Source organism: Onychostruthus taczanowskii, unplaced genomic scaffold, assembly GCF_017590055.1.
Source record: "Onychostruthus taczanowskii isolate IOZ18803 unplaced genomic scaffold, ASM1759005v1 scaffold24, whole genome shotgun sequence".
In the NCBI taxonomy this organism is placed as follows: domain Eukaryota; kingdom Metazoa; phylum Chordata; class Aves; order Passeriformes; family Passeridae; genus Onychostruthus; species Onychostruthus taczanowskii.
Window position 1 is genome coordinate 4,024,437 of NW_024499684.1, and position 18,620 is coordinate 4,043,056.

At 43.2% G+C, this 18,620-nt stretch overlaps 1 protein-coding gene across 3 annotated transcripts in view; it reads left to right on the top strand.

Moving 5' to 3' along the window:
- The first annotated feature begins 539 nt into the window (after positions 1-539).
- PRKCI (protein kinase C iota) overlaps positions 540-18,620 on the top strand; it is a 28,927-nt gene continuing 10,846 nt past the window's right edge. The window contains exons 1-6 of one of the 3 annotated variants that reach the window (XM_041406002.1): positions 540-833; positions 10,672-10,793; positions 15,117-15,206; positions 15,933-15,983; positions 17,174-17,259; positions 18,283-18,423. In XM_041406002.1, the coding sequence (XP_041261936.1) occupies positions 10,679-10,793; positions 15,117-15,206; positions 15,933-15,983; positions 17,174-17,259; positions 18,283-18,423 (483 nt within the window). In that variant the 5' untranslated portion in view covers positions 540-833; positions 10,672-10,678. Of the gene's footprint in view, positions 834-3,442; positions 3,582-10,671; positions 10,794-15,116; positions 15,207-15,932; positions 15,984-17,173; positions 17,260-18,282; positions 18,424-18,620 lie in introns of those variants that run through there. The other 2 variants (XM_041406001.1, XM_041406003.1) reach the window with 2 other exon arrangements.

The following is an 18,620-nucleotide window of genomic DNA, read 5'->3' on the forward strand; positions in this document are numbered from 1 at the left end:
TAATAACAAACCCTGCTGACAACCCACATCCACAACCACATGGTTTATTCTTTTTTTTTTTTTTTTTCAATTCACAACCTCTCCCTTCAACTCCAAGAGAACAAACCACAAAAAAAACCAAACTAAATAAAATTTTCCACCAAGCCTAACCCCTGCAGGCATTCCGGTATTTGACAGAGAGCTCCGAAATAATAAAATAATGATAACAACGAAGGTATGCTCTGTGGGAATACACCCCACGACACGTAGAGCACCGGCCCCGCGCTGAGGGGCCCCGGTGGCCCCTGGCCGGCCGCCCCCCGCCCAGGCCGGGCTGACCCACCCTCAGCCCCCGCCTCGCCCAGCCCGGCCCCGCCACCGCCCCCTCAGGAGAGCAAAGGCAGGCGGGGGGGAGGGGATTTTCTCGCCTCCCTCACGGGGGAGGTGCCGCGCGCGCGCGGGGCGCGGCCGCCGCCGCGCACGTGACGGGAGCCGCCGCCATGTTGGCGGACCCCGTGAGGGGCTGAGGGAGACCCGCGGCGGGGCCGGGGAATTGAAATGTGCGGTGTTTTCAGCACAAATAACTTATCGACTTCCCTGTGTAACAAAACGGGGCACCTCTTTCAAGTGCCTCCTACACTTAGCAGCTGTTGCTCAGACACTGTTAGCAGTGCATCCACCCTAATCACGGTGTGAGCATCTCTTTCCTTTCTGAGGCTCTGCTTGCTTCCTTCCATCCTTCCTGCAACTCACCAGCTCAAAGCACTTTGTGAATACGAGTTAGAGTAATTACCTCTGGTCTCTCTTGCATCGTGCCTCGTTTTTTTAGCACCTACAAAGTACGCACCTACAAAGTAAGTATAGTAAGCCTGTGTTTGGATGACTTTGGGAGGTGCCTTCAGGCTAAACCCTCTGTGCCTGCCATGCTTGAGAGAGTTCAAGAAGTGTCTGGACAATGCACTCAGGCACATGGTGTGGCTCTTGGAGATGTTCTGTGGAGGGTTAAAAATTTGCCCTTATGATCCTGATATTTCTCAGAAGCCAGGCTGGGGGATCCCCATGGAATGGTCAGGGATGTGGGGGCCACACTGGGGGATCCCAGAACGGACTTTTGGAATTCCATTTGGAATGGAAGTTCATGTGATGGAGACTACACAGAGAGGTGGTGGAGTCCCCATCCCTGGAGGTGTTCAAGGAGCAGCTGGACATGACATTCAGTGCTCTGTTCTGGTTGACAAGGTGGGGATTGATCAAAAGTTGGAACTCGGTGATCTTTGAGGTCTCTTCCAGCCTAAATGATTTTTTGCTTCTAAGAAGGGAGGGAAATTGACAGACACTTAACAGCTAGTTGGGATAGCTAAGTTCTTTACAAAGAAAAGAGACTCAGCAAGTGCCTAACAAAACTCAAATACCTGCAGAGGCATTAGAGATGAGCTTAAACTGTTGACAAGTGAAACAGTTGCACTGAGTAGAGGTGAGATGCCTGCGACAAACAGTGACAATTCCACAGGTCTAATGAGGATGCCTCCTTTCTATAAAATATTATATAATTCAGCAGGAGAAAATGGGAATTTTCATAGGTTAAAAATAAAGGTGTAGGGAAAATGATGACCCATTTTGAAGTACTCTTGGAAATCCTCTAGGATTGCTTGCAGTGACAAGGTGGCTTGTGATTTGTAGCCTTAATAAAATACCTTTTGTTAACCACCCTGCTTCACCCCTAGTTGAAACACATCCTTCATGTTACTTTCTTTAAAAATATCGCAGACATTTGATAAAAGGGAATTAAAGCTTTGCCTGAAATTAACACATTTTCTTGTGGGCACTGCACATTGCAGGAGTCTCCAGAATTCCCAATGAAGACACTTTGGTCAGCAGTCTTTGTGAGGAGCACATTGCCATTGCCTCTGAACAGCTCCTGTTGCCCCTCAGCTCTGTGCCGGCTGCGAAAGGGCAGCGTGCTGCTTTTGCCATGGATTTGTGTTAAAATCCCGATTTTTCTCTCACCTCCCAAACTGGGTTGGCAGCAACCACAACAGTGGAGGAGCCGTGGTGTGAACAGATTGCCGAGGTGCATAGTTAGATGCGTCTGGTGCTGTTTTTCCTAATGCTGGGACGGGCTCGGTTTTATGTAACAGCTCAGATGCAGAGCCTGGTCCATGGCTACCACCATGGGCACCTCTGGTTCTTTCGGGCTTAGAACGAGGGCCATTGCAGAATGGTTGGGACTGGAAGGGCCCCAGATGCCATCCACTTCCAACCCCTGCCATAGGCAGGGGCACCTTCCCAGGCTGCTCCAAGCCCCATCCAGCCTGGTGAGTCTGGGCATTTCCAGGGATGGGGCAGCCACAGCTTCTCTGGGTAATGTGTGTCAGGGCCTCATCACTGTCACAGGGAAGAATTTCTTCCTAGTATCTAATCTAACCGTTCTCTCTTTAAATTTGAAGCCATTCTTTCTTGTTCTGTTACTCCACGTCGCTGTCCAAGTCCCTCGCCGGCTCTCTTGGAGACAACTTTAGGCACTGGAGGGGGCTCTGATGTTTCCCTGCAGGCTTGCTGTCTCTGGGCTGAACAACCTCTCAGCCTGTCTCCAGAGCAGAGGGGCTCCGATCCTTGGACCCTCTCCTTTGCCTCCTCTGGACTCGCTCCAGCAGCAGCACGTTCTTCTTCTGTGGATGGACCACACCGCAGAGCAGGACCACAGCACTGCAGGTGCTCAGTAGGAGGTGGAGAATTCCCTGCTGCTCACGCTGCTGGGGATCAGCCCCATCGCTACTTGGGCAGAACAAGTTTCCCTCCTTGGCTCCCTATCACGGCGGCCACCCGCGGCTGAGGCGTCCCACAGCCCGCATCCCGCTCCGCTCCCGCCGCGCCGGCGCCACGGCCGCCCCGCCGCCCTCAGCCCCGCCATGCTTCGCGCTGGGCCGTACCAACTGTGGGTGGGGCAGTGGCACACGCCGCGGTGTCGCCCCCGTTGCGGACGCGGCGGCGGGAGCGGAGGGACCTGCGTGCGATCTCGCACCCGCCTGACCCGGAGCGGCCGCTGCGGCGGCTCCGCTACGGTGCTGCCGGTTACCTGGGTGCCGGTGCCGCCGCCGCCGCCCCCCCTCCGTTGCGGCGTGGAGCATCCCGCTCCACAGGTGTGGAGTCCCGTCGGAGAGAGCCCATGTAGAGCGCAGGGGGACGCGCACGGGACTGGCACCCGCATCCCGGGGCGGCGGAGCTGCCGCTCGACCGGTCTCGGGGCGGCTGCTCCGCCCCGCCGGGGCAAATCCTTCGCTGCCCTCCCGCGCCGCCTCGCGCAGCTCCGCGCTCCGTCTCGCCACCGCTTCTGCGCGGTCCCCTCCCTCCCCCGCGCGTGGTGCCGCCCGGCGCGGGCGGGGCGCGCTGGAGGCGCGGGGGTCGCGCAGCCGCCGCCCCGGCCCGCTCCGAGCCTGCGGCTCCCCCGCTCCGAGCCTGCGGCTGCCCCGGCCCGCCTGGGCGGCGATGCCGACACAGCGGGACGGCGGCGCCGGGAGCACCATGTCGGCTCCGGGCGGCCTCGGGGGCAGCCTCGGCGGGGACGGCGCCCACCAGGTCCGGGTGAAAGCCTACTACAAGGGGTGAGTGCGGGCGCCGAGCCCCCGGGGACGGCCGGGCGGAGAGCAGCGTCCGGAGCGGCGCCGCGGGTGTTCGGGGCACCCGGCACGGAGTCCCGGGGACACTCCTGGCTCAAGCCCTGGGAATGCCCTGACTTGTAGGGGAGGAGGGAAAGAGCGGAGGAAAAACACTCCACGGCTAACCGGCCGTGCTGAAGTGGATGTCAAGTGCAGGACTGGTGTCAGGGTTCAGGGGGAAGTGGGATCCTCCCTTCTCCTGGGGTGGCCGTCCCGGTGAACAAAGATGTGCCTGAGCAGCCTCTGCCCTGCTCACCCTGCTTCCCTTCACCCCCAGGCCTTGGCTGCCAGTAATAAGTACACATTCCTTCATAACACACGCCAGAATGTTTGGGATCCAGCTTTTGTCCTGGTCTTTCTATGTTAAGTGATGTTCAGGACTAAAGGAAGAGGATGTTTGTATGAAAATTTGTTTCGTGGGGTTTTAGGCTGTTTGCCAGGGACCGAGAGATTTCCGGGGGAGTCTGTGAATGGTAACTCAGATGCATCTACTGTCAGTTATGCTTCTGCTGTTAAAAAAAACCCAAAATACTCAGTGTCTGCAGAAATAGAAATCGGAATTTTGTGGGCCTAATTCAGTGGCTCTCCAGCAATAACACACAGAGCAAAAGAAACGTCCTGCCTTGTGTTCACAGCCCACTATTAAATAGTAACAGTTCCGGGACTTAATAAGTTTCAGTGCAAGGGTTGCCAGTAGTTCACTGGGCCATTAAGTTTGAGGGGAGGTGATCTAAGCAGAAAACAATGTAGGTTGCATTTTTGGATTAAGTGTGAACACGATGCTCTTGATAGCTCTTGAGAGCTTCCAGTTATATGTGTTGAGCACAAGAAGAGGTGAAAATACATTTTCAGTATTTACTCTCTGCTATCTCTAGCTGTGTAATTTTAAGGAGAGGCATAGAAACTACTCTGAGCTTTTGGTATTTGCTGCTGTGTTTGTTTTCTGGCTTGTGTCTGCTTTGGGGCTTTTCTTGACAGAAGTCTGTAGAAATTAGTGTAGAGACTGGCACAATCTGTGGTTTTAAAGGACATGTGAGACACTGTCCAGGTATGTGAAATTCGGAGCTCTTTGTTTCACAGTCCCTTTAATCCACTTTTTCTTAAGGAAGCAAAGATGCCCCTGGCAATCATCTGGTAGAGGTGTTCATTTGGTCAGATAGTGAACTACAACGGGAACTCTTCTGGGTGAAAACTTTTTCTTCTGCTGGGTCAGTTTTAATCTTGATCATTTCCACATGCAATCACATGGATTCTTGCTTTAGCATAGGGAGGAAGCAGCCCAGGGTTGTGGGAGTGAGGAAAAAAATCTGCTACATTGGGCAGGAATGCTGGCTCATGACACTGGTAATAATTTCACAGGCACTGGAATGTTTCTTTTGAGTCCTGTCCATTGACTTTTTATCTGTTAATGCAGTTATCAATTTAATAATGGCATTGAGTCATAGAGGGTGTTGGTTAACCATTGTGAATACCAACAAACTAACAAGCTGAATGCCTTAGTCATGATTTATTTTGAGATGTAGGCTTATTCTCTCCACTTTCTTGCAACAGCAGGTCTCAAGCCCCCTCTCAGACTTGCACTATCAAGTGGATATCAAAGCCAAACATTTTACCTGCACTTACCCTGGAATGACTCGGAGACTGAGAACTGAATGCTGATACCAAAGGCAGCTTTTTCCCCGTTCTGCAAATAAACTGTCTCAGAGCTGGATCGAGGAATTAATGGGAAACAGTGTTAATCAGGAAGCGTTAATCTCTCCTAATTTCCTTTTAATGGAAGCATTTAAGTGGGTTGTAGAAGTTATTGGGAAAGTCTGGCTGTGAAGGTCTTTTCATCTTCCAAAAAGAGTTTCTGGTTAAAAAGAAAAAGAAACAAAAAACCACCAAGCCAGCCCAACCCAGCCACTTAGAAGCACAGATTTGTTCTTGAAGCGTTTGGGAATCTGACAGTCGGGATACTTGCCTGGGGCAGAGAGCCGAGCCTGAATCCCCAAAACTCGGCTGGGTCTGGCCAGGAGCCCAATTGCTTTTCTCAGCCAAGACAAAGACTTCACACAGGACCCTTTGAAGAGTCTTTGTTTCATTGAACCGTGCGGTGGTAATTCTTTATCTGAAATTCATGAAATATGTTAAAACAGGACGGGAAATTTTCCTAAAAGTGAACACGGATCATGAGAATAAGGGGATGGGGAATTCCCAGAGGCTTGGGAATTAGGGCATTAAGTTGAGCTTTTCCAGGTATTTCCTTCTCTCAGTTAAACTGTGCTTATCTTCCACATAGGGTTGGTTGTTTAAAATTCTTAAAATAGTGTTACATATTTTAGAGAGTTACTTTGATCTGTGCAGCGTGTGTAACAGATTCCTGAGGGGGTTTTTAGGAATTCTCTTTGTCACTCTAAAGGTGGATTTTTGTTGATAGAATAACAAAGTATAGCAGCTCCCAGTGTGTGGCACTGATCAGCATCTGTAATTACAACCATTTCAGTGCTCTGATGATATTCAAAGTTTGCCTTTTGTTTTACCTGATGCGCTGGAGATGCTTTTTGTCAGGTCAGTACAAGAAGTTGTTACATCATTCATACCTGTGCTGTAGGAGTAGGGAACAGGTAGGAATAATTCACTGCTTGTGCTCAAGGAATCATATAGAATTCATGCTGATTTGAAAAACCAAACAGCTATAATAACCATTTTTCTGTCACGATTGGATCTGCTGGCATGTATTCTTTCAGTGCCTGACATAGATTTTATGCTGGTTTTAACTGTGTAGGCTGTAATGAATTTTTAATAAAAAGGGGTAGATACCAATGTTTTGCTCACCTTCAGTTTGATTTGGTTCAAATGAAGAACACACCTGACAGTCTTCTCATGATACATGGTATACCTGCTTCTTTTCTTAATTTTACTTAATTACTTCAGTTGCATGAGTAGAAAAAGTGTGAGGAGAAAATATGTTTTAATTGTAAAATCTAAATGTACCTCCATGAAGATTCCCAGGGTATTAATTTCTTAAGGATTCTTGAATTCTTGCATAATTTCTTTTTATTTATCTTGGGCACTTTTTTTGATCAGTTCTTCAGTACGGTTCAGTCCTTCTGTTGTCTGTTGACAATCAATTTCTTTGTAGGAGAATGTTCAGCTTAAGAAAACTTTGAATTAAGCCTGTGAATACATTTTCCCCCCTTGATGTTTCAATATTTATTTAGCTTTCTGACAATATATTTTCTCCAGAACACAGACTTGAACAGGGAGAAGCAACACTGTAAATGGTTGTGAATGGCAGTGGCTGCAGCTCATGGTACAGAAATTACCCCGACACAGCAGAATTCCCCACGAGTCCTGTGGGAGTTCATTGTGGGGAGCTCTAATTAGACTTTTTCAAAACTCTTAATGAGTGGCCCAGGTGTGTGATGCAAGTGTGGATATGTAGGTAACATGTATAATGTGTCTGTACATTTCCCTATACATAATGTGGGATATATGAGGCTGCAGGTGGAAAAGTCTAAAGCAGTAGTGTCTGTTCTCACAGGGTTGTTCTCTCACAGGAGTTCAAGACCAGAGTGAGAAATTAGGTACAGATACTGAATTGTGTTTAATTGTTGCTACTAGTTTTGGGATTTTTTGTGTTGGATCTTTTTTTTTTTTTTTTTTATTGAAGGACATTACAGATCTTGGGTGATTTGTAAAAGAAAGTGAGGAAAGCTGTAAAGCTGTAAGATCTCAGGACAGGTGGACAATATGGTCTTCTATATTTAAAATATGTTCTCTACTGTGTTTACATTTACCATTTGCCTTTTCTTGGTCTTCCTAAGATTTATTTTTTACTGATTCTGATATTTGCAGGATATTGACTCAGGCCTTCTAGTAGTATGAATAAATAATTTTTATTGATATTTATGAAAGATAGAAGTGATAGCATTTTCAGTGAAAGCAATTCAGGACAAGTTCTGTCTTGTATAGTTGCATGTTTCCTACTCACAGGTCCCTGATTAAGACCAACTACAATAGTGCTAAAACAAATTGTAAAAAGTCCAGTGCATAGTAAGAGTTAATTGGCCCCTCCAGATGTGGTGGTGCAAAAAGGTGTTCTTGAATCAGATTTTCTTCTAATTTCCTATGTGTGCCAGGAGGGGACAAACAGAGATATTTATTTCACCTTGGGATAGCTTTGTGACAAACGTGTTTATTCCCAGCAGTGTATATATATAACCTTATCTTCATCACAAGGAAAGGCCTATTGCCAAGAACATTTTCCCCACATCTCAGTAAAAGAAGACATTTTGTATCTTTAATGCAAGTCAGCAGGCTGTGGTCCATATTCACTTTCATTTGGCCAACTAACTTTTATTCAAAATGCAGAATTTTTTCTTGATACAGTTTAGCTTCTTCTTGGCTTGAGTGAATGCAGCTTTTTCCTAACAAAGGCATCATCGGTGCTGTGTTAGGGGCAAGAAGTGTGGAGGCACAAAGGTGTGACAGCAGTACCTTTGTGAAAGTGAGATCTGTGTCAGCAGGACGTGTGGGGTCATCAGGGGAGTTCAAATGGCAAAATAAAGCACTAGGGAGACCTGTAACCTTTCAGTTCCTGTGTTATGTAGATATTCCTTGTGGAACCTTGTTTATACTTGACATCATCTTTCACTTTTAATATTGCTGTTGGCTAGAGTTCTCTGAAAGACTGATTACTGTCTGCTATAGCAGAAGAGATATTCCAGATTATTTGGAAACTGTTTGATACATGTCCTGCTAGAGGTATTAGAGTAATTTAGAGAACATGCTTGAATTCTGAAATAATTAAACTCCTTTTTTTTTTTCCTGAAGGAAAACTGCTTTGCTACTTAAAGGTACCAACAAGTAGTACAAGTAGTAAGAGATTTTTTTGCAGTTGGTATCATCTTTTACTTTAGAGATATGAAGAGATTCCAAGGCTGTTCAGTACATGTTAACATTGTGATTTTTCCTTTTTGCTGCAGTACAGATAAGTCTATTTTAAGTTAGCTTGGATCATCACATTTGAAAATGTGCTGAACAGATTTTCCTAATATATATATAATTTAATCTTCAGTTTTTGCTGAAGCATCGATGATTAGTCTCAAAAAGTGTGGTCTGTAACTTTCTGCTTTTCTGGCAGTAGTAGTCATGTAACAAACTTTCTACTGGCTAGTTCAATCCCAGAAACCCCTGCAATGTAAATTTATATAAATACTTTGGCTTCTCAGCACTCTTCAGAACTAATTTTTCTGTTTAAGAACATATTCCACAGTGAATAAATCTGTGCTAAAATGTGAATCAAGGAAGGGATGGTAAACTCAGTGGAGCTGCTAACTAAGCAGTGCCTTATTTCCTTCCCGGAAAAACAGGAAATACAGGTTAAGGCTTTGCCTGCTAATCCAGGCTTGCTGTGTGGTGGCTGCTGTGTGTCTGTGACAGTGACACACTGTCAGATCCTGCCAGATCCACCTTGCTGGCATTGAGCTCCCAGCTGCTGTTTCTGTAGAAGATGCAAAGGGAGACCTGTGTGTCTGAGAGAAGAGTTTGCTGGGTTGGATGGATGTGACTGGGGCTTTCAAATAAAGCCCCATTTGCTGTAAATGACTGTGCTGTGTCTAAATACCAGGGTCCAGTTGTTGTTTGTTTTGCATTTTGTCTCACGTGGAAAGAACAGGAGTGACTCCTCTCCCAAATCACGTAGCAGCTTTTTGACTGCTTTATTCAGATTATTGAAGAGATGTTGTGTTTATCCTGGGCACACATCTGCTGTATTTACTGGAGTCTGTCCCCTAACTAAACCTGACCCAAATGACGATGCTCATAAATCCAGAAGCTGGCTTGTTGTTCTTCCACAGTGCTTAGAAATTGCCAGTTGATTTTATTCCTGCTGCTGCTCTCAGAGGAGCCTCAGGCATTCAGTTTGGTTTTTGTGTGCTCTCTGCCCCTCCTGAACACTGTTCCGGTTCCATAACCACAGCATTTTATGTTAAGTCACCTTCTTGATCTCAATCTGCCCATGCACATGATGATTTAAAGATATTTAACTTGCTGCATACATACACTTCAGTCTGGTAGGAACCTTGATGATTTCTGACCAGTAAAAAAATCTGTTGTTTCAATTATTTTTTTTAGCACCCCCAAACAGTCCTGGGCACTGGCACCCACCAGAGCAAATCCAGCTGGGTGAGGCTTTTATGGGAAGATTAATCTGGTAGCTCAAACATGGAGCTTTTGTGCTATGTTTGAAGAGTGTGCTGTAAGCCTTCCTCCTTCCTCTGTGTCTCCCAACTCCTTTGGTTAAGGGTCTGAGCCCTGTCACCTGTACCCCTTTAAGGCCCAGCTAATACAGTGAACCAGCATTTTTTGCTAACATATAAAAACCAGGTTAACTCACTTTTAATTTTCACAGAAATATCCATTCTGCACAACAGTAAAGCTGTACATTTCAGTTCCAAGTATGTGGCTCTCTGTCAGCCTTCCCCTTCATTGTGTGAAGCACCACTCTTTTTTTAAAGGCACTTTGAATATTTGCACATGCCCCCAGATCTGCTAGGAAATCTGTTTAGTATTTGTCATTAATTTTTCGTAACATCTACACAATCAAAATCTAGTTGGAGTAGATGTATGCGTTTTTACATTTTGATACTAATAACTAAAGAACTGTTAAAGAGGAAGTAAAACTAGAAATGTGTTTTGACCATTATTCAAACATTTGCAGCATTTCATTCTTGAGTTTCCACTGGTGTAAGAGATCTAATTTCTCTGTGTGGTTATTGCCTGCTGCAACTCACTTCTTAGTTACTTATGGGCATAAAATTTGAGTTTTCTGAAGCAGATACCTGGAAGATTAAATGTCAAGTAATAAAAATCACTTGGAGCCCAACTTTGCTATAAGAAGGGAACTTAGGTACTTTATTTTACTTCAACATTTTAGAGGGAGCTGCTCAGGGATGGGGTTAATATTAGTGGTCTGTGGAAGGTGTTAGAGATGATGTTCATTGTTATGTTTTGTGAAATAGTTTCTGAAGTTTATTTTTCTCTTTCCCAGGGACATCATGATAACCTATTTTGAGCCTTCCATCTCCTTCGAGGGGCTGTGCAGTGAAGTTCGAGACATGTGCTCCTTTGACAACGAGCAGCTTTTCACCATGAAGTGGATTGATGAGGAAGGTAAATCAGTGCTCATCAATGCATTGCTCAGCTTTCCAGCTTTTCTGTCCCTTTCATCTTTTCCTCTCCCTCTGCCTTCATAAGATAAGCTTATAAAACATAGAAACTGACTCCAAAAATAAGTTATCCAATGCCTTCTTAAGTAGAGCTTAATGAAGAGGTATTTGTTTCACACTACGTAGTGTGTAGCTTGCTCTCAGTCTTTGTAAACCAAACAAGACCTCAGTGACTATGAAAATGTTAATTCAATGTTAGGATTCCTTTTGAAGGCAACAGAAAAAACTCCTTTATACTGCTGAAGATTCCCTTTATATCTTATATTTTTGAAAGAGTCAAACTGACATTAAGTTATATAAATTGCAGTCTTTATTTAAAATATTGATATCATTTAATGTATAGTTGAGTTGTATGTGTAACCAAAAACATTATATCTCAAGTGTTATTATCAGCTGATACTTTAGCAACCTAAAGTCTATTAACACATAGCCAGTAATAAAACTTCTTCCAAATACTAATGATGTGTGGTAACTTTTCATCAAAATGCAGTGACAGCCTTGACTGAGAACTCATCTCTAGTGCTTACATAATCCATCTTCAAGTTTACCTTGGATGAAAGAAGTCCAGAGTCTGCTCTCCCTGTTAATAATGTCATCCATTGAGCTGTGTGTGTACAGTAGTAATTTTTTTTTAAGGCTATTTGTAGTTCTGTTTTCTCAGTGGAATTAGGTTTTGAGCTACAGCTACAAGGAAGAGCTCTCTGAATTATGAGATTGCTGTGGAGTTATTTTAGCTGATGCAGTGCATAAAAGGCTGCAGTGTGCAGTGATTTGTTGGCTGTGGTTGGTGTTTGCATGCAGCCATCAGCATAAATGGTGCTTATGGAACTGTTTCCTCCCGTGTCAAATTGGGCCACTGCCAGTTTAGTCAGCCTAAAGCTAAACGTGGAGCAAAGTTGATTTTTGGAAGTGCCATATAGGCAGGTGTGTTGAAGATTATGTGGTCTTGGGAGTCTGAGTCTTCTCCTCATCATTCCAAAGTTATTTATACCAGGCAGATGCAGTACAGTAAAATGGACAGTGTTTATGACTGAACTGTGCAGCAGAGCTACTGGGAGTTGAACATTTACTTTATAATATACTGGCTGTGTTGTTTTATCATCAGGAAGATAATGGACTCCTCACTGCAGTGGAGGAGTCTGCAGTGTCACTCACAGCAGGAAATATATATATATTTTTAACAAACATTTTGTACTGATTCAATAATTTACTTGAAGCCACAGTTTATTCTGTCTTAATTTCTGCTCTTTAATTAGAGATAGGCCTATTGAATAAAAAAGGAAGGTTGCAGTTTGCCTGGACTATTTTCATGTGGAGAATTTGATTTTCACAAGCAGTCCGTGTTTTCTTTAATCATTGACTTACAGTTTAATGTCAGTGGAGAAAAAGTTAATCTGCCAATGAGGAGTGTGTTTAAAGCAAATCCTCATGTCTTTATTGTGAGTAATTCCTGCATGTACATACAATACATGGCTTCTGGCCAAGCTCCCTGCCTCTTCTCTCAGCACCACTCTGTAGTGTTTTCAGTTGATATTCTTTCTAGAAACCTGTTTTGCTTTACTGGAAAATGCCTTTATCACATCCTCTCCACCAGCCTGAAGTTCACTGTTTAACAGTAGCATGAGGAAATGTGTGTGCTGTAGGCTGGTGCTTGTTGCACTGTTACTCATGGTTTTTATAGTCTGAGAGAAGATAAGGGGTCTGGGGCATCACTACTTCCTGACTAAACTGGATTTACCTGGACACTGAGTTTTGATTTGTCATATATTAAATGCCTTTGCACGATGAGGGCTTCATGTGTAGCTACTCTGGTTTCATAGAGGTAATGGCACACAAAGATACCATTTAATTGAGTGGAGTAATTTCCAAATTTTTCAGATACAACTGGAAAATAGAATGAACTTGATTTGATTTTAGACAAATTTCTGTTTTTTCCATATATAGTCAGTTCAGCTTCACTCTGCCTTCTGAAATATCCTGTGGGTTGGACACTGGCCTCGTGTGTGTCTTCAGTCTGTTGTTTCTTGCTGTATAACTCAAAAGTAAATATTTTCCTATGTATCCCAGCTGTCTTTAGCTGCAAAATTTGTACTACTCAAGCCTGTTGAGAGAGATGTCTGTAAACCTTCTGTTCTGAGTTTGCTTGTTCTTGGGACCCTCTTTTGCTTCTGCCAAAGGAAAACACAGAATTGTTTGCACAGGTGTCAGAAACAAATGAAGAAAAACTGGTTTGTTGATTCTCATAGTGAGTCTGAGTAAATACAATTGTTCCTTCTCCTCCCACCCTGCTCTGCACAGTGTAAGTTTGTGCTGTGGGTGGGCACTGTGGTGTCCAGGTGTCCAGCTGTAGGGGGAAGTGGTTTGGTGGAAAATGACTGGTGGCTTCAAAGACTCATCTGGAGGATTTGATGTACAGGAAACAATAAAGACAGAACTCTGAAAATGGACCATTTCCATTTATTATTTATCATTTTTTGCAATAGCATAGAATGCATAGAACCACAGAATGGTTTGGTTGGAAGGACATTACAGATCATCTCCTTCCACCTTCCACAATCCCAGGCTGCCCAGAGCCCCATCCTGTCTGGCCTTGGACACTTCAGGGGTGGGATGGCCAGAGCTGCTGTGGGCCACCCTCACAGGGGAGAATTTTTTCCCAATATCTAACCTCACTCTGTCAGTGTGAAGCCCTGTCCTGTCACTCCATCCCTTGTAGACAGTCTCTCTCTTCACATTCCTTGTTGGCTCCTTCAGGTCCTGGAAGGCCACAATTAGGTCACCCCAAGCTGCTCCAGGCTGAACAGTCCCAGCTGTCCCAGCCTTTCCTCATAGCTGAGTCCTCCATCCCTCTAATCAACTCAGTGACCTCCTCTGGGCTGGCTCCAGCAGGTCCATGTCCTTCCTGTTCTGGGGGAAGATACATTGGAACAAAGCATTGTGATACATTAGAAACAAAACAAATTCTCTGGGAAAACTTCTGTGGGGTGAGTTGAAATGCCTCCCGCTGCTGGGTGTGTGGTGGCACTGAAAAGCTTTAGCAGTGGCTGTATTAATTTAGATGCCTTGCAGTATAAAACACAAAGAGAATAGTTAATGGTCTGTTGCTTGTGAACTTTCTGACTGTGGTATTGACTCAAAGCAGTAAAACTTCCAGACTGGATCCAGTTTAGCTGGGATGGAAATGATTCTGCCTTCCTCCAGTTTGGTTAACTATAACCAGTTTGCCACTTAATGACATGGAAAGTAGTATTTCTGTTAAAAATTAGGAATATGGAAAGGCAGGGTTGCTGTATGGGATTTGGGCTAAAAATGAACTTCTGCTCATGCTGGAGGGCAAGCAGGCAGAGATAAATCCCTTGTTCTTGCACAGAACATCTTGTGCAGATGAAGAGCGGGGGAAAAAGTTGAGTTTATAACTAAAAGTATTTTCTTTCTTTGGGGCAGTGATGATTGAGACTCAACATTGTTTTTAAAATATTTCATTTACAGTATTATTTTGAAACAGGCTTATTCTCTTAGGGGGCTAATTTTTAAATAATGTTACTAATCTGCATCAGACACCAAAGAAAACAGAAAAGTTTGAGAAACTTTATCATCAAGGATTTGGTATGTAATTTAGTCTGCACCATCACAAATGGTCAACAAAACTGCAGTTGTTTTATTTAAAAAAAAACCAGCCAACTCCCACCTTTTTTTTTTGCCTTGGTATCCTTTCTTTAAGGAATTTTATTTCAAATAGTTGTGTGAGTGTGAAAGTAGTAGTTACAAATCAGAAAAATGGGATGTTGCACTTAGATTATGTTATTTGTCAAAAGTTTCATTGAGGTTTGAGGACAGACTCGAGCTCTAACATCTTTTGCAAGTCCTGGTGCAAGTCTTTGCAGTGCTGAAGCAGCTGTGAAAATAGAATCGACCCAGTTTTAATTAAAAATCAATGAAATAAAAGGTACTCTTAGAAGGGTTTTAGGTGCTGGAATATAGCCTGCACCTCCTGTACTGAAATATGTGTAACCATGCTTGTAGCAATGATGTTTTGTTCTTATGATCTGCTTGCCTCTTGGGAATATCCCATATTTTTATTTTCCCTGAAAGAACTCAATATGATTCTATTTTTAGATATACTCTTTGAACAGTGTTAAAAAGAAATACTACCACATTTGAGAATATTGGATTTTTCTACAATAATTATCCTGGAACCAACTGTGAGGGAGCTACTGAATGATGTGGAATTGACTGGGTTGAGTTTTGTGCTATTTTCTTTCCACAGGAGATCCATGTACTGTTTCCTCTCAGCTGGAGTTAGAAGAGGCCTTTCGGTTGTACGAGCTAAACAAGGATTCAGAGCTTCTGATCCATGGTAGGTGAAATTTACTGAAATTTACTGCTGCTCATGTTTGTACCTGTGAATGAGTGGAATTCTTACCTTCCATTCCTGTGCCTTTCACACCCTTCTCTTCTCAGGCCTGTGGCCATCCTGTCAAGGGATGCTGATGACCATTCACTGTGCTTTTAGCTCTTCTTTTTTAAATTAAGGGAGAAAAAAATATTTTGCTGTTAGTTTATTCATGAAATCCAGCCTCTGTTTCATGCATTCAGCCCAAGTGCCTTGAGACACGTGCTGGCAGCGAATGGTAGAAGTGATAAAGTACAATTTATTCATTTATTAGATTTTTACATTATCCTGAAGTTGATTGTAAGTGTTTTAGAGCAGCATCTCTATTAGAGAAAAAAGTTAATGAGCTCCATTTGTAATGGCAGATTATTGAAAAGTTAAACTTTTCTAAAATTATGTACTTCAGTTTTAAACTTAATAATATCATGCCTCTGTTTAGTGTGTAGTTGCTCAATTTTAATTGTTCAGGGTTAAATGCCTATTTTGGCAGCTTCTCCAGAATATTTTTCTAGCTATTTGTAACATTTTATCTGAAGGTCGATCTTGGTTTATCAGTGATTAGAGCAGAAAAGTCATCATTATGAAGTGTTGGTGTGTTACACTACAGAGTCTCAACAGGCTCCTTCTCTTAAAAAGATGCAGATTTATTTTGTGTCTGAAATGAAAGCTAATCTAATGTCTTTCTTGCAGTGTTTCCTTGTGTCCCAGAGCGGCCTGGCATGCCTTGTCCAGGAGAAGACAGTAAGTAGGCATTTCAGCTAAGAAACACAGAAAATCAGTTCAGATTTCCTGTCTTAGCAGATTTTGATGTTCTTTGTTTGGCATCCTGCACTTATGAATATTAATAATGCAAATCTGTAACAATCAAATATTTAAAAGGAATAGGAAATCTTGCTCAACTTAATGTTTTTCACTTCTGAATCATTGTTAATAAGCATTTCACATTCTTGTTAACTACCCATGTCACTCTGCTTTCCTTGCTTTTGCCTCTTCATTTATGACAGTTTTTTATCCTATTCCTGTCTTTTGGGGATTTGCCAGATTGCTGGCTGACAATTGTGAGCAGAGGCTTGTAACCAGTGATAATGACTTGTCATGTCACTATTTACAAATCTGTGGTTAATTCATTTGAAATTGATGTTTGGGTGCTGTCAGGAGGATTCTCCCAAAACCTCTAGTGTGTTAACTGTTCTAGACATTAAAGAGGTTATTTCCCCCCAGTCTTAAAGTTTTATAAAAAAGGGTGTGTCTGTTATGCACACAAGCATCTGTCAGCTTGGTGTCCAAATCTCTGACCAATCCAATCTACATGTGCATGTTTAAAAGTTAACTTGGGCAGAATGAGTAATGCTGGTTATCTGAAAAATGAGGTTGCAGACTAAATCAGAAAGAGATTTACAGCTCGGTGTAGTTTTTCATATCTCTGTTTTCAGTTTTGGTTTCTGACATGCCTCAAGTAATGAAAAATAAAGTAATAGCTAAAAAAAAAGGATGAAATTAATAGTGGCAGCTGTGGATTTAAAACACTGGAGGATTTGTCAAGCAATCCTATAAATCATGACATGCTCCCAGTTTGCCTTCCTTCCTCCTTTCCCTTCCCCACAGCTTCTCCCCAGGTTGAGCTGAGGTGTGTGTGTACTTTGCACACAAGTACTTGTATTGTTTTGACAATTTACTTTCTCTTGACTCACTGTTCCTTTTAACTTCAGAAAAATCAGAATTAACTTTGAGTTGATCAGGATATTCTACTTCAAATGTTCTCCAAAACTTAAAAAACAAAAAAAGGAAAAAGATACTTGGAGCATTTCTCTGTTTCTGTAAGGAGCAGGAGTGAAACTTTGCGAGTTACTCTGCACAGAAACCTCCAGGAGAAGATGATGTAGTTCTGTGTTTGTATTTGTCTGGATATAATCCTGTGTTTTTCCTCTTAGAGTCCATTTATCGCCGAGGCGCCCGCCGGTGGCGAAAGCTCTATTGTGCAAATGGTCACACTTTCCAAGCCAAACGCTTTAACAGGGTGAGACTCTTGTTGGGTACTTAAAGCCGTGATACAGGGATGTCTTATTTTCATAATGATGATGCCACTGCCTTGAAAAGTTGTCAGGTAGTTTTAGTCTCATTTTTGTTGTTTGTCTACGCACTTCTGGTAATCCTGTATCTTTGGGAAACTTAAGCAATATTAAATCATCAGGAACTTGAAATAGAAAGAAACAAAGCAAATTGGTTGCAATTCACTTTACATGTACTCTGAAAGCATAATGTCAAAGCTCCTGTGTTCCCTTAAAATCTTCCCAGAGGGCAAACTGGAATGTATGACATGGCTAAAAGTAAATACTCAGTTTTCCAACTTCTGTGAGTAAAATGGTCTGAACTTGCTTATGATGCACAGACTTTTCTTTCATGACTTTTAAAGGCGAAAGCTGAGATGTTTCTCCAGACAGTCTGTTTCTGGTGCCATGTAATCAACGGAAAATAACAAACCATTCAGAATGTTTTCAGGAAGCAAGGGTCAAGTATAATTAGCTAAGGACCAAGAAGGCTGTGCTGTGTTTAAAAACAGCAACAGCAAAAACCAAACCCAAAATATTTGAGTAAGTCAGGTCCCTTGACAGCTTCAATAATCTTTCCTTCTTCTCTAAGCTTAGTGTATTGTGTGCTTAATGCTTGAGATCGTCTCCACTAAACTTCATCTTGAGCATCCTCATGTCTAACTTCAGCTTTTTTGTTGTTGTTTTTTGATGTCATCTGGGTTAAAGGCTGTCAAGGCACCACAGTTAAATCAAAATCCACTCCTGCCTCCATGGGCAGCCTGTTTTCATGGATCTTTGGAGTTGTTTTGTGAGCATCCTTCAGCGAGTGGTGATCTTCCCATTCGCATTGTCTGGTTGTTTAAGGTGTTGAAGCTTCTCCTCTTCTGCCTTCCTCTGTAAGGGCTCACCTACAGAGAGGTGACGAGATGAGCTTGTTTAATGCACGAGTGGCTGGATAGTTTTGTTCTTCAGTTTTGCTCTCAATGAGTTTGGTTGGTTTCTGGTTGCAGAGAGCTCACTGTGCCATCTGCACTGACCGGATATGGGGCCTGGGGCGCCAGGGCTACAAGTGCATCAACTGCAAACTCCTCGTTCACAAGAAGTGTCACAAACTTGTCAACATTGAATGTGGCCGACACACACTACAGCCAGTAAGTAAAACCTGAGAAATAGTCTCAAAAAAGCAGCAACCAACCAATCAAACAAATAAACCCCCCCCATTTTGTACTGTTGGTTTTCAAACTGCAGCCTGCAAATAATCGCAGTAGTTGAAATATAATTTTTATGGTTACCATGACTTTTGCAAGAAAGTTTGGGGTTCACTGAGCAAAATTGCAACTTCTAGCAA